We start from the raw sequence: 14,471 nt of genomic DNA, 5'->3' as shown, positions 1-14,471 counted from the left end.
CTGCCTCTGCAGGAAGGAGTGGGCGAGTGGCACTCGGGGCCTTTCCGCCAGCTCTGCCCAGGGCCAGACGCCGCCCTCCACGCTGAGGGAGGGACTGGCCTTGGCATGGAGTCAGTCACCTGCCACTTCTCCCGGTCTCAGCCATTGCTCAACCCGCCCTACAGTACAATGAGGCCATTTCTCATTCCTCCTCTGCCTCCCTGAGGTCTCCCTAACCCTAACCCCAGTGCCCCGCCACCGTGGGTTCTAGACCTTCGCTTGGGGAGTATTGCCTCCAGCATGTGGAGAAACTGAGGTCCAGGGCAGGAAGGCGCGCTCCTGGTCCCAGAGAGGAGGAACAGGGAGGTGAAAACAGTGGCGCCTTCAAAGGAGAGGGCAGGAGATGTGTGGAGGCCTGTGGACATGGCCAGCCCAGCCCATTCCTGCAGGCTCTGGACCTGCGACGCCTGTACCCCAGTCCACCACCGGCCACCTCTGAAGGTTCAGGACCTTGGGGTTTGACTGGGAGGGGCCGGGGATTGCCCTGCCTCTGTGGAGTGTGCCAGCCACTGCCCAGGGCACTTGCTGCGGTTGGAGGTCCCGGGCACACATGTAGTGAGTGCGTCCCTGTCCCGCACACCTGTCCACAGCTCTGTTTCAACCCCCTTGAGAGCCATGGATACTGAGGCTGTCAGAGCCACCATACTCTCCCTGTAGCCAGAGGTCTGAATCACAACCAGATGTCAACCCAGGCCCCATGGGGAGACCAGTGCAGGCCTAGACTGGAAGGACACTGCAGCACTGTCCCCTTCCTGCCAGGGGGACCAGCTGTGCGGTCTCCAGCTTGCTGCTGACCTCGTCAGTGCTGGGGCCAGGGGGCTGGGTCTCCTCCCCGCTGTACCGCCTGAGCTTCTGAACTCCCCTCCCCGCCCTTGCCCACAACAGATGCAGCTGCTTTCGTGGCCAGCCTGGCACCAGCTGTCCATCTCCGGGCCAAGTCCGCAGAGCTCACTGTGTGCATGAGACAGAGGCTGTTTGGCTCTGGGGGCGGTGAGCGGGCAGCTGCTGAGGAGCACTAGGTAGATTCTCCATGGTTACCGCTGTTTGTGATTCTGCAGGACATCCGCCATCTGCTAATGGCCACTTGGACGCCATTATGGGTCTGCCCGCCCCTATGTCCAAGAGACGATGTTCTGGGCTGGGCCACGGCCCCTGCTTGCTCCCTAATGCTGGCCCTGGACAGTAGCCTGGATACTGCATTGCACCCGTGGAGCCTGCCCTTGCCTCTTGGGGTGCAGCACTGGCCGCGTAGACTTCGGGGTCCTATCCCTCCTTGGGGCAGCAGGCTCAGTGGTTGGTGGAGGGCCTGGTCTGGGTGCGGGGGGACGCTGCCTTGTTAGAGCCCTGCCTTGGTGTGCAGCCTCCTGTCAGCAGCCTGTCCCCCCCACCCCCCGCAGACACGGGGCTCCTAGGAACCAGCAGGCTTCCCTGTGATAAGAATCTGAGCCTGGCTTGGCTGGGTCTTGGTAGCAGGTGGGCTCTGTGGCAGGGATGTGGCTCTGGGCCATTGGCCTGTGACAAGCAGGGGCTGAGGACAGGCGACAGCAGGGATTAGGCTGACGGTGTAGATTTGAGCTTCATAGCAACCCACTGTGTGGAAGGGGGTGGAAGGTGTGCCCTGCGGGCTGGTCTGTGTGCTTGGTTTCGCAGGGGTGGGGACAAGTGGTTGCTGTGGTCACCATGGAGATCGGGAGCAGAGTTGAGTGGCCCTAGGCACGGGGACTGTTGTTTCGGGACCTAGCATTGCTACTTTGTGTGCAGCTGAGAGACCCTGACCCCTCTCCTTCTGCAGCTGGAGGTGTCCACTCGCCATCCACCAGCATGGCCACGTCCTCCCAGTACCGCCAGCTGCTGAGTGACTACGGGCCGCCGTCGCTCGGCTACACCCAGGTACAGTGGTGTGCTAGGGCCCGGAGCAGGGTCGGGTGGGCTGGGCCCTGGGAGGAGCAGGAGGGATGATCTGGGTGGGAGGTCCAATGGGTACTGCAGGTCACAGGGACATGACAAGGCCACCACACGGGTTTCTTGTGGGCCCCTCCTTCCTGTTTTCTGTTCCTTCTGGACTCTGGACCTCTAAGTTGGGACAGGAGGGTCTCTGCTGCCTCTCGAGCTGGTGGTGACAAGTGTGGTCCCAAGCAAGCTGCCTGGTGCAGACCCCACGTGGAACCTCACAGAGCCTGGGGTCCTTACCTGTCCAGTGGGGTAACCCCAGGATAGGCCTCAGGGAGGAAGCCACCCCTGCGCTGCACCCGGATGGATCTTAGAGGGACTCTTTGCCCCTGGGGTGGGGGTGGCATCACAGCCCTTGGAGCTCTGCACGCCAGACCGCAGACAGCATTCTGTGGTGGCCGTGGAGCTGCTTCTCTGCATGGCCCTGAGGTGGCCTCTGGCTTCCCTGCCTGCCCCACCAGGGGGTCCTGTCCTGTGAGGAAAGGCAGGCTCAGGCTGCAGGCCGGGGAGTGGGACGGGCAGAAGCTGGGGAGGCAGTGGAGGATGGGCTGAGCTGCAGCCTGTGCCCTGGCCATGTGGCTCCAGTGCTGGGGGACCCAAGAGGTCCGGTGGCGGCCACACTTGGGGACTGGGCCGCTGGCCCTGGGGCACAAGCTGGCTGCCCTGGGGCTTCCTGGGGCCGAGAAGGCCCAGCAGGAGGAGGAGGAGGAGGAGGAAGAGAGGGCTGAGTCGGGCACCTCCCTAATCTGGGTGCCTGTGCAGGCTGAGGGCGCTGCAGTGAAGCAGGGTGTCCTGAGGCAGAGGGGATGGCATGGTGGGCGCATCTTGTGCCCCTCCTGGCTCCCCAGTGGCTGTGGTCTCACCTCCCACTCAGCGTGGGCACTAAGGTCCCAAGGGCTCCCTGGGCACTGTGGGGAGTTGGCCAGCTCCCCCTCTGAGATGGTGGGAACCCTGCAGACGGGCACAAGAGGAGCCGCAGCCTCTGGCCCCACAGCGTCTCCAGAGAGTTGTGTCGACCAGGGAACCCAGAACTGTGGCTTTGGGGTCAGGTTTTGTCCATGTGACCTCCTGTCCCTCTGATTCTAGGGAACTGGGAACAGCCAGGTGCCACAGAGCAAATATGCAGAGCTGCTGGCCATCATCGAAGAGCTGGGGAAGGAGATCAGACCCACGTACGCAGGGAGCAAGAGTGCCATGGAGAGGCTGAAGCGGGGTGAGTGTGCGGCCGGGGGCTCCACGGCGGACCCCTTCGCTCACCGTCAGGGAGGAATTTCCAAGCCTGGTGTGGTGGTGGTGCATACCTGTAGTCCTAGCTGCTTGTGAGGCTGAGGCAGGAGGATTCTAAGTCCAAGGCTAGCATGAGTACCTTAGGGAATCAGTGAGACCTTGTCTCAAAATAAAAATTAAGAAAGGGCTGGGGATGTAGCTCAGTTTGCCCTAGGTTTAATCCTCAGTATTGAGCTGGGGTGGGGGGTACAAAAGAAAAAAGACCTAATTTTCTGGAGACACCGTTGGAGATGTGTAGGGAAGGCCCGAGTCGGGGGATGACCAGTCCAAGGCCGGGCATAGCGGAGGGCGGGTCCCTGTTGCTGTCAGAGGCTCCGCCTGCTCTGGTGCCCTTGGTGTCACTGTGGGAAGTCAGGCTTGGCTTGGGGCTCAGGGCCCCTCTACTGCAGTGTCTGTGGGGAGGGTGTGAGTCTGTTCTTGGGTTGAGGCACCTTGAGGTTCTTTTGTGGTTGGAGGATGGTGTCACAGCAAATGGGACTCCCCAGGGTGGGAAGAGGACAGTGGTAGCTTGCTGGTGGAAGGGACAGGAGCTTTCTTTGTTTTTACTGTTTTTAGTACTGAAGTTTGAACCGCAGGCCTTTGCATTGAGCAACCTACCACCCCCAAATCCCAAGGCCTGTTTTTTTGTTATTTTTTTGAGACAGAATATCACTAAACCATCCTCCCACCTCAGCTTCCCAGAGTGCTGGGTCCACAGGTGTGTGCTGGCTGAGGGTTTCTGCTTTGGAAAGATCTGGGGCTCAGTAACAAATCAGGAGGTGTTGGGGGACCTGAAAATGATCAGAAAAGGCACTGGGGAGCAGAAGGCTAGGGGAACATCTTTGCTGACGGGTCTGTGGCCCAAGTCTGGGCCCGTCACTGCCTGGGCTGCGGCAGAGGGCAGGCCTACCTGTGTCTGCAGCCCGGAAAGAGGTGCCGAGGAGAAGCCAGACTGCCGGGGATGGGCTGAAGAGGCCCTGCCTGACCTCATCTGGGGCAGGCGGCAGGTGGTCATCACACTGTCTGGCCCTCAGAGGGACCGGCAGTCCTGGTGGCTGGAGCAGTTTCCCACTGCCCAGTCTGGCAGGTGGTTTATAGGCCAGGCGGCCACGCCCCAGCAGGGAGGGGACCACACCCTTTCCCGGCCCCTCCGCAAGGACACTGTGGACCCCAGACTGAGCCTTTCTCTTCCCATGGTATCAGTCAGGGCGGCAGAGCAGGCTGGCAGCCGTGCCCTGGCTAATGTGTGTCCCCCAGGTTGACGGGGTAATAGCCACGGGAGTTGTGAGCACTGTTTCGTTTTTTGGCAGTGCTGGGGGTTGCAGCTGGGACCTTTGCACTGAGCTATATCCCGTCCCTTTTTATTATTACTATTTTTGGAGACAGTGTCACTGAGCCGCTAAGTTGCCCATGAAGATCTGAAACTTAGTCCTCCAGGGTTCTGGGTTTATAGGCATGTGCCACAATGCCTGGCTTTTTTAATTTTTATTTTTTTTAAGTGAGTATCTTGCTGTATTGTCCAGGCTTGTCTCAAACTCCTGGGCTCAAGTGATCTCCTGCCTTAGCCTCCTGAGTAGCTGGGAGTACAGGTGTATACCACTCTGCCTGGATGGAACACTGTTGATAGATTGGGAAACTACAGTTCATCAGCCAAGAATGTGTTTTACAGTTTTTCATGGTTATAAAAAAATAAGATTTTGGAGCTGGGTGCGATAGACAGTGCACACCTCTAATCCCAGCACTCAAGAGGCTGAGGCAGGAAGATCTGAGTTCAAGGCCAGCCTGGGCAACTTCAGGAATTCCAGGCCTGACTACTGAGACTCGGCCCTCCCTCTCAAAAACAAAACAAAGTAAAAGATTTGGGGACATACAAAAATCTGTTAAATTCAAACTTCTGGGTCCATAAATGAGATTTAGTGGAACATGGCCACACCCATACATCCACAGTGTGTGTGGCCATTCCAATGTACAGTGACTAAGTAACTGTGACTTGTGTAGCCCAAAAATCCTGATATTTGCTGTCTGCCCTTACAGTTTTCTGAATCTCTAGGTAGACTGTACCATTTCTGAAATGTAGACTTCTAAAGTTTTGAGTCTGGGTCTTCTTGCCCTGTAGTTCAGGCTGGCCTTAAACTCACAGTGATTATCCTGCCTCAGCCTCCTGATGCTGAGATTAAAGGCATGCGCCACCACTGCTGGCAGTGCTCATTTTAGCGACTGATAACCTTAGTCCTGACACCCTCTGTGAGCTGTGCATTAGCAAGAAAAGCATTCTTGGTATGGATAAAAGTGAGTTCAGGGCTGGGGATGTAGCTCAGGGTGCCGCATCTGCCTGGCAAGTGCAAAGTCCTGAGTTTGATTCCTGGTACTGGAAAAAAAAATGAGTTCAAGCCAGGTGTGGTGGTACATGCCAGTAGTCCCAGCACTCAGGAGGCTGAAGCAGGATCGCAACAGTAAGGCCAGCCTGGGCTAGATAGTGAGACCCAATCTCAAAAAACAAAGTTCATATTTCATTAAGTTCAGTGAAAGCAAAAGGAAAAAGAAACAAAGGTGACTGGCAAACCAGAGAGAGGTGGGAGATGTGTGTGAGGGCAGTTGGGCGCCCTGCAGCGGTGTCCTCTGGATGTGTCCCCTTGCCTGCCTGACCCCTGCAGGCCCCGTTGGGTCAGCCACAAGGACAGGCAGAGCAACACTGACCCTGCTGTCCCATGTACAGTGGGTCCTGCAGGAGCCCATTGACCGCCTGGGCTAGGGGCAGGATGGGGTCAGTGTCCCTTAAACCACTTGTACTTGGGCATTCTCTGGTGTCTGAGTGTTGGTTTTGAGGCAGGGTCTCAGTATGGTGCCGGGCTGGTCTTGAACTCCTAGGGTGCAGTCAGCCTTCCCGCCTTAGCCTCCGAGTAGTGGGACTCATGGGTGCAAAGAAGCACTGTTCCTGCCTGGTTGGGTTGTGTGGGTCCCCAGGCTCCCTGGAGGGGTGCGGGCTTTGGGTTGGGCCGGCTGACGCGGCCTCTGCCCCTGCAGGCATCATCCACGCACGCGGGCTGGTCCGGGAATGCCTGGCCGAGACGGAGCGCAACGCCAGGTCTTAGCGGTGCCCGACGCCAACACTGGGAAGAGGCAGGAGGCCGCAGCCAGCTGCCCACGGAAACTTGTTCTGGAAATGTTAACAGTTTTGTTTTTTCCTGCCATGGTTCGCTGGGCTCTGAACCTACAGTCTCAAAGAATGAGAAAAGGTTTCACAGGGAATTAGGGTTCACATCTTATGTAGTTAGGCCAACCCAGGGTTTTGTTTTAAGCGTTGATTTAAAAGATGCACGACATTACTTTACAGCAAACTGTTGTTTGCGCCCAAGATCCCGGTGTCTCCCCTTATCTTCTCCTTTGAATACATTTACACCTTCCAGATTGTTCTTTGTTGCTTGTCATAAGCCCTGCCAACCTGAGGACTTGGTTCCATGCGACTCGCGGAGCTCTTTACCCAGCAGCTGGTCCCGCTGGCTGTGCGGTGTAGACCCTGCTTTGACAGCCTCTCCGCTTCCGCATTTGCATGACTCTTAGCACTTTGAAGTCAGTCCTAAAAACGCACAAGTTCTAAATACAGAAGAAAGAGCAACCGACGACCCCTAACAAGGACCCTGGACACTCATGTGAAGACTGTGTAGATTTCAGTTCTGCGTATGCTGTAAGTTGATCAAAACATCCAGAAGAAAATGACTAAAACTGTTTGCATCTTTGTATGTATTTATTACTTGATGTAATAAAGCTTATTTTCATTAACAATTTGTATTATGGTATGGGCTCCTTGGAAAGTTCTGAAGTGCCATCTTAAAGCTGCTTCTTTTTTTTTGGTGTACTTTTGTGTGTGTGTGGTACCTGGGATCAAACTGGGGACCTTGAGTTTGCAAGGCAGGTGTGGTGCCACTGAGCTAAATCCCTTGCCCACCTTTTGGTTTACTTTTTTTTTTGGTTCCAGTGATCAAACTCAGGGCAGCAGAACCACTGAGCTAAATCCCCAGCCCTTGGTTTACTTTTGAGACAGGGTCTCACTGTATAGTCCAGGCTGGCTGGCTGGCCTCACATTTGCAGTGATCCTCCTGCCTCAGCCTCCTGAGTGCTCGGATTATTGGCGTGCACAATCACGCTTAAAGCCACTTCCTAGTGAGAAGCTGCAGATAACCTGTCAGAGGGCATTTCCCCACCTGCCTGGAACCTTTTACACACTGATGCTGTAGCACAGCTGGCTGGGGAAGGTGCTTGGGTGCTTCCGTCAGAGGATGTGTTTAACAGCAGCAGGCTCCATACATGCTTGGGAAGAAAACCAGAAAACGAGGCAGCGATACTAACTTGGCGAATGGCCTATTGCCATCCTCGGCTGGTGGCTGCTTATCCCATGTGTATTTCTGAGTGCTACAGAATCTGTATTTCATGTGCTGTGGTCAGAAAAGCACGCTGGGCCTGTCAGCACCATCCCCTATTTGTCACGATGGCAAATATGAAATAGGGCTGGGGTGCAGCTCAGTGGAGGCCTTGCGTTTGATCCCCAGTACTTGAAACAAAATGCTCCCCACACGTTGGTATACAGAAAATCACGTGTTTTTTGTTTTTGGTACTGGGGATCAAACTCAGGCCCTTGCATTTACAAGGCAGGCGGTAAAACCACTGAGCTGAATCCCCAGCCTGAATGACATGTTTGTCTGCAGAGGCTTTTTTTTCTGTACTGGGGATTGAACTCAGGGCCTTGTGCTTATGGAAGCAAGTGTGGTGCCAGAGCTAAATCCCTGGCCCTGAGAAACATTTCTTGGCAAAACAAGTCTACTAACAAGCTAACAGGGTAAATGGGCAAGTACCTAAATAATGTCACCATCATTTTCGTATAGTTCTGGTGGCCTTGAACTTGCAATCCTCTTGCCTCAGCCTCCTAAGTGCTAGAACTACAGGCATGCGCCACCAAGCCTGGCTTCCAGGCACAGCGGCATACTCCTGCAGTTCTTGCTACATGGGAGGCTGGAACCAAGGGAGATCTTTTGAGTTCTAGGAATTGGGCCGGCAGTGAGATCACAGCTGCTTTTTTTTTCATTGTTGGGGCACTGAACACAGAGCGCCCCCATGAGCTATACTCCCAGCACAAGAGACTTGTTTCTTAAAAAACAAACAAAAAAAGGAGACCCTTCTAACTACTCCCTGGACACTTTCTGGCAAGTTCAGCCAGAATTGGCATTTTTATCCACAGCAGAATTTTGACTTGATTTCCATAGTTCTGTCAGTAGTTTCTTTTTTTCTAGAGTTTCCTTTGCTCTTTTCTTCCTTTCTCGCTTTTTCTTCTCTGCCTCTCGTTTCTCTCTGCAAACAGGACTATTTTCACCATTGTAGAAAACATCTACTTTCTCCTGTAGGATTTTCCGAGCCAGCTTCCTGTTTTGGTCCACAGATCTCGTCTGATGGCACTGCAAGACATGATAGGTGACAAGGTGAGCACAGGGTGCCAGAACTGGGGCCTCAGCAATCACTCACTCCAGCCCAGCCCCTTGACAGGCAGGAACAGTGAAGACCAGACCTGCCTGCCTCTCCCTATGGCCTTGCCTCTACCTGAACCCCATTTACATTTACATTAACTGGCTTTCATTCTGGTTGGTTTTTTCTCTTTTTTTTTTAGACAGAATCTATGTAGTCCAGACTGACCTTGAACTCAGGGCAATTCTTCTGCCTCAGCCTCCTGAGTGCTGGGGTTACAGGTGTGCCTCACCACGTCTAGCTGATGATTCTAACAATTTTTCCAATGGTTGTTTATAAGCAATAATAATCTTCAGAAAACTGAAAGTCTAAATAATTATGAAAACATTAATCGAGCCCTGCCTGGGCTACCTAGTGCGTTCAAGGCCAGCCTGAACTACAGCACCTAAATGGATAAAGGATGGACTAGATGGTCGGTGGCGAACACAAGGCCTCATCTTCTCTTTGTCAAGAAGGCTCTGAAAGGTTTGCCGTCAGAGGACGAAGCCGATTGAGGCATCTAGCTTGTGGCTGGGGATGCGGAGCGCCTTTTTCCCTCATCAGTGTGGACATGCACTCGGTCTTAACAGCGCCACTGCGAAGTGGGCACAACTCCGAGGCTGTGTCCCAGGGAGCTTGTCACATTTCTGGGTTTCGCCACTCATGAGTGAGTTTTTCCAAGGAGGAAAAGTAACTGAGGTTTTCCTCCAAAGGTGGGCCGTGGAGCCCAGTGCGGAAGGCAGGGCTCTGCCTTGGGGAGCAGGTGCCTTCACCACGAGTCCCTACCTTCACCACGAGCCCTGAGGGCACATGCTTTAGCACCACGCAGTTGCTGGTCTTGTTGGTGGCTTGGCCCCCTGGTCCGCGTCCCTTCACAAACTGCTCCTCCAGCTCACTCTCGTCCAGAGGCAGCAGGGCGGGGTGGTCCCTCTTGTCAGCCACCTGTAGCGCAGTGCCAGCACTTCCTGGGGACAGCAGTGCCCACTTCTCCCTGAGCCTGAGGCCATGCGGCCCCACGCATACTCTGGCTAGTACTGCAGGACCTCGAAGTAAACCGAAGGTGCTCATCAGGGGTGCTGGGCTGCTTCTTCAGGACCTGAAGTGGACAGGGAGAAGGCCAGATTTTCAGTGAGACCCTTGGCTCTCAAGATGATGCTTTGGTCGCAAAGCCAGCTTTTCATACAGTCCAAATAGATGGCACTGAGCCAGGTGTGGTGACGCACTCCTGTGAACCTGGCACTCAGGAGGCTGAGGCAAGAGGATCGCCATGAATTATATAGTGAGATCCTGTCTCAAACAAACAAAACCCAAACAAAAATAACCACTTGAGTAACACCCCGCTTCTCTAGGGTAGTTTCCTAAAGGAGACTGGTGGGCAAGATTGCAGCCTGCCTCACCCGTGTTCTCATCAGTCCAGGCCCTGCCAGCCTATAACTACTTCCGGCTAACAGACCAGAAATATCTCAAAGCACCAGAGGTGCTGTTTTCTCGGGAAGGAGAGGTTTTGAGTGTGAAATCCAAATGGGGCTATAATTTAATAAAGAAACATGAACTAGTACATCAGGAATTAGAGTCTGAGTTGAGTGACGGTATTAAGCGTTTGTGCATCTGGGAGCAGAAGGTGAGGATGGCAGTGTGAACATCTGTTTTGCAGCTGAGCTCCCACAGTCGTCAGACACAGTAGACTTTCCTATCAGCCAGTGTCAACGAATGCCGTCTTTCAGTGTTTGCAGTTCCGGGGGTTTGAATGGGAACATCTGCTCTCTGGGATGCGCTGCCAGTAATGTGATCCAACCGGTCGTCCTCGTCTGGATCACCCAATCACTTTTACGCAGGTGCTGTGAGGTTCCAGACCCCGCAGGATGCCGTCTAGGGAGACTGGCTCGGGGGAGGGGCCATGCTAGTGAGAGAGGACTCAGAGCAAGGGGGCTTGTTTCTGTGGATTGAACCAGGGCCTCATGCACACGAGGCATGCATGCATGCAACTCAAGGTTTAAACAGTGATCTGAGACATGGCAAGGTTGACAACTTAACAGATGAATAGGACAAGGAGTAACAGCTGCGAGAACGTGATGAATCCCACGGGCCTTGGCATTCTCCAGGGGCCAAGAGGTGGGATCGAAAGGTCCCCCTGTGAACGGAGGTCACCACCTGGCCCTGCATTGGGAAACGAGCCCTCCTCCAACCGGCCCACACACACTTGAGAGAGACTGGGGAAAAGCCAGGTGTGGGAGGCTGAGGCTGGGCAGGGCAATTTAGCGAGATCCTGTGTCAAAATAAAAAACAAAATGGACTGGGGATGTGGATTGGTGGTTGAGCACTTGCCTGGTAAATTCGAGGCCCTCTATTCCATCCTCAGTACTGAAAGGAAAAAGAGGTATTATGGAAAGAAAGGGCTTTGCTGTGCTTCTCAGGCCGGAGACTGGGTCTCTGTTAAGCCTGCCAGCAGGAACCAGAGGTCCCGCCACTGCCTGCATCTTTCTGAGAAACATGCAGGCACTGAACATGGGCGCTGCTGCCCGTGGGCCCCTGCAGCTGCCTCAGCACCTGGAAGCTGGAGGCTTCCAGTCACAGCCACTGGCTGCACGCCAGGTAGGCGCCAGCTTCTAAGGTGACAGCATCCAGCAGGTCATTGCCCCAGGGGTGCTCTCTACTCACCCTCTGTCCACTGCCAACTGTGACTGTCGAGCCCAGGTCCAGGTAAGGGGCTGTTTATTGAAGACGTACGTCAGCTGTGTGCATTTCCTGTTCCTTTAAAAGCAAGCATCCAGCTGAGTAGTCAGGACAGCTGATGCTGAGATGCCACTGGACATATTTACACCGACAACGCCATAGCTCTTATCTCTGCTCTGCTGTTTCCTCAGGAAAGGTATCAGATGAAACTGAACATACCTGTCTCACCCCGTTTTAATGAGAGAAATTGTTGTTTTGGGTTTTTTTTTTGGTACCGGGGATCGAACTCTGGTCTTTGTGTTTGCAAGGCAGGCAGCTGAACCACTGAACTAAATCCCGGCCTGTCTCACCCCATTATTATTATTATTTTTTTTTTTAGTACCGGGATTGAACTCAAGACTTTGCACTTGCGAGGCAGGCAGCAGAACCACTGAGTTAAATCCCCGGCCCCTGTCTTACCCCATTTTAAAACAATTTTAGAGACAGGATCTTGCTAAGTAGCCCAGGATGGGCACAAACTTCTTTTTCTTGGTACCGGGCATCGAACTCGGGACCTTATGCTTGCGCAGCAGGCAACAGTACCACTGAGCTTAATCCCTGGCCCTGGGCTCAAAGTTTTGATCTTCCTGCCTCAGCCTGATCACAGGGATGCACCACCAGGCCTGGCTTCAGGACATACTTTTCAAGCCTTACATGGCTGCTAGTTCTCCATTCCACAACTGACTGTATGGTCTAAGGCCGTGTCCTCTTTTGTGACAGTCTCTTGTGTTCTGCCAACCCGGTGGGTCACAATGAAAACTGACCAGGGGCTCCTTGGCTGTGAGGGTGGAGCTGAAGCACAGGTGTCAATTGTGTGTGAAATATCCCAGAAGTAGCCTCAAGAGAAGAGGAATGGTAAACCCAGACACCTTCTCTGAAATCTCTTCAGGAAACCAGTATTCGTGATGGGCTGAGTGTCCCTTCCTGAGTCTCCTTTCAGTCTGCACAACACAGTTCTTTGTGTCACCCGCTCTGGGCCTAAGTGAACTTGCTGTGGAACCTGAGCCGAGGCCCCTCCTGGGTTCCTCTTCCGCTAGGTGCTGAATGTGACCAGGCTGGGCGGCACTGGGACACGGCACAGGGACAAAGACAGGAAGCAAATCTGAGACAGGCGAGACTAGACCAAGGACAGAGGTAGCTCTGTCATCCGCTGCTGTGTCACAGTCCACTGCTTCATTCTCACCCTCCTGTCCTGATTTGGGGCTGGCAGAGCCTGGAAGATGTCCCACTCCACTGAAGTCCAAGAAGGCCCCAGTGTTCATGACCGGCTGCTTTGTGGAGTGGCCATTCAGGTGATTCCAGACATTTCCCATGTCTCCTGGAGCTCTGGCCCCACTCCAGCGGCTGCTAAAAATGACAAACACACCCGTGGTTCCACATCCCCGAAGCCCAAAGAATACGGATTGGATTTCAGCTCTTGTGATACCCACAGAACAACCTAAAGTCTTCAGGGAACAATAAAAGCAGTTCAAACTGTAGCTCATCATGACAATAAAAAAAAAAAAAGAAAAAGGAAAAAGGTAAAAAGGGCAGGTAAGGAGAAACCTGCCGTCGCGACAGCTCTGCCCTGCCTCCTCTCTGTGAGGGTGGGCTTTAAGGACTGGCTCTCCAGCCTGACTCCCCTCCTCGCTACTCTTGCTGTGATCAAGGTTTCTGTGCTCAATAGCTGGCGGGGTTTAGGTTAAAGACCCACTCGTTTGTTGGAGTCCTTTCTAGTTCAGACATGGTAAGTCTGCATGCTTTACAAACAGGAATGTTAATTTGTCCAGCGAATATTTTAAACATCTAAAGAGTCAGGCACTGGCCTGAGGGAGTCCAAGGAGGCCAGACCATAAAGAGAACTTGGACATCTGTAAACACAGCCCCAGCACGGCCCCCACCTGCTGCTGTGCCCCAAGGAAAGGCACCTGCACTCTTCTGAACACCCTGCCTCCAGCCAACCCCAACCAAGCTGTGGGCCTGGGGCAGCCAACTCCACTGCAAGGCCCCCGACGGGAATAATCCTGAGTTACAACTAGATTAGGAGGTGGCACACACCTGTCATACCAACATTCTGGGAGGCCGAGGCAGTAGGACTGAGAGTTTGAGCCCAGCCTGGTCTCAAAACAAAAACAAAACAGTTGGCTGAGGATGCAGCTCAGTGAGGAGGCCTTGGGTCTAATCCTGAGTAGCAAACAAACAAGTAAACCCTAAAAATCAACTCAAAACCTAGCTGTGGGCAGTGACACTTTGTCATCACCAGCCCTGATGCTAGGGAGAGACAGAGATGGTAATGCCCACCTCACCTCTCGGGTCTCTAAGAAAGATCAAGCCTATCTGATTCGAATCTACTGAAAGCGTAGGATTCAATCATCTCTAGACCTGCCTTCTTGCTGCTGTTCATCTAAAATTCACTTTCAGTATTTTGGGAGGCGGGTATTGAGACAAGGTCTTGCTGTGTAGTCCAGGCTACCCTTTAACTCACTATATACCCTAGGCTGGCCTCAAACTCGCAGCAATCCTCCTGCCTCAGCCTCCCCTTAGGGCTGGGATCGCAGGTGTGCACCATCACACCCAGCCCCTTAAGGGCTTCAGCAAGGGTGCTTGCTGCCTGTCTGTTGGCACACAGTACTGTCTGACGGCTTAATCAGAATGGAAGGCAGGGCAAGGAGTTCATCCAGAGAGAAGAATTAAGTGAATACTGGTTTAAGCTAGCAGAGACTGGTGGCATGGTAACAAGGGATTGAGAAACTGGCCAGCTGAAAAAAAAAATCACAAATATCATCTCTATTGTGTTAGCATTGTAGATCAGTGCACCCAGCGGAAATATGCTGCTGGCCATATGTGAAATTCTAGGTTCTCTAGCAGGCACATTAAAAGTAATAAAAAGAGGGCTGGGGATTTAGCTCAGTGGTGCCGCCGCCTACCTTGCAAGCATAAGGTCCTGAGTTCGATCCCCGGTACCCAAAAAAAAAGAAAAAAAAAAAAAGTAATAAAAAGAAACTGATTAAACTCATATACTTAAGAGTTTA

At 53.5% G+C, this 14,471-nt stretch overlaps 3 protein-coding genes across 4 annotated transcripts in view; 2 read left to right on the top strand and 1 right to left on the bottom strand.

The window, feature by feature from the left end:
* Positions 1-1,908, top strand: part of Sbno1 (strawberry notch homolog 1) — an 87,553-nt gene extending 85,645 nt beyond the window's left edge. Inside the window, exon 33 of the mRNA XM_033762467.1 lies at positions 1,832-1,908. The gene's annotated coding sequence lies outside the window, so the exon portion shown is untranslated. The remainder of the gene's footprint in view (positions 1-1,831) is intronic.
* Cdk2ap1 (cyclin dependent kinase 2 associated protein 1) lies at positions 1,840-6,760 on the top strand. Its single transcript, XM_033762469.1, has 3 exons — positions 1,840-1,929; positions 3,076-3,202; positions 6,280-6,760. The coding sequence occupies exons 1-3, from the start codon at positions 1,861-1,863 to the stop codon at positions 6,345-6,347; spliced, it is 264 nt and encodes an 87-aa protein (XP_033618360.1). The 5' UTR covers positions 1,840-1,860; the 3' UTR covers positions 6,348-6,760.
* An 895-nt stretch (positions 6,761-7,655) lies between these two features.
* CUNH12orf65 (chromosome unknown C12orf65 homolog) overlaps positions 7,656-14,471 on the bottom strand; it is a 12,576-nt gene continuing 5,760 nt past the window's right edge. For both annotated transcript variants that reach the window (XM_033762465.1, XM_010604335.3), the window contains exons 2-3: positions 9,535-9,844; positions 7,656-8,702 (exon numbers count right to left, since the gene is read on the bottom strand). In XM_033762465.1, the coding sequence (XP_033618356.1) occupies positions 8,460-8,702; positions 9,535-9,816 (525 nt within the window). In that variant the 5' untranslated portion in view covers positions 9,817-9,844 and the 3' untranslated portion in view covers positions 7,656-8,459. The remainder of the gene's footprint in view (positions 8,703-9,534; positions 9,845-14,471) is intronic.

This window comes from Fukomys damarensis, unplaced genomic scaffold (genome assembly GCF_012274545.1).
Source record: "Fukomys damarensis isolate Sample0158 unplaced genomic scaffold, DMR_v1.0_HiC HiC_scaffold_12, whole genome shotgun sequence".
NCBI classification, from domain to species: Eukaryota; Metazoa; Chordata; class Mammalia; order Rodentia; family Bathyergidae; genus Fukomys; species Fukomys damarensis.
Note: the sequence above shows the minus strand (reverse complement) of the source record. Positions and strands in the feature narration are given on the sequence as shown.

Excerpts from the sequence above, each read along its gene's own strand:
- Cdk2ap1 (XM_033762469.1), top strand. The coding sequence starts at position 1,861 with ATGGCCACGTCCTCCCAGTACCGCCAGCTGCTGAGTGACTACGGGCCG. Across the intron at positions 1,930-3,075 it reads CGTCGCTCGGCTACACCCAG|GGAACTGGGAACAGCCAGGT; the intron begins GTACAGTGGTGT and ends CTCTGATTCTAG. Across the intron at positions 3,203-6,279 it reads CATGGAGAGGCTGAAGCGGG|GCATCATCCACGCACGCGGG; the intron begins GTGAGTGTGCGG and ends CTGCCCCTGCAG.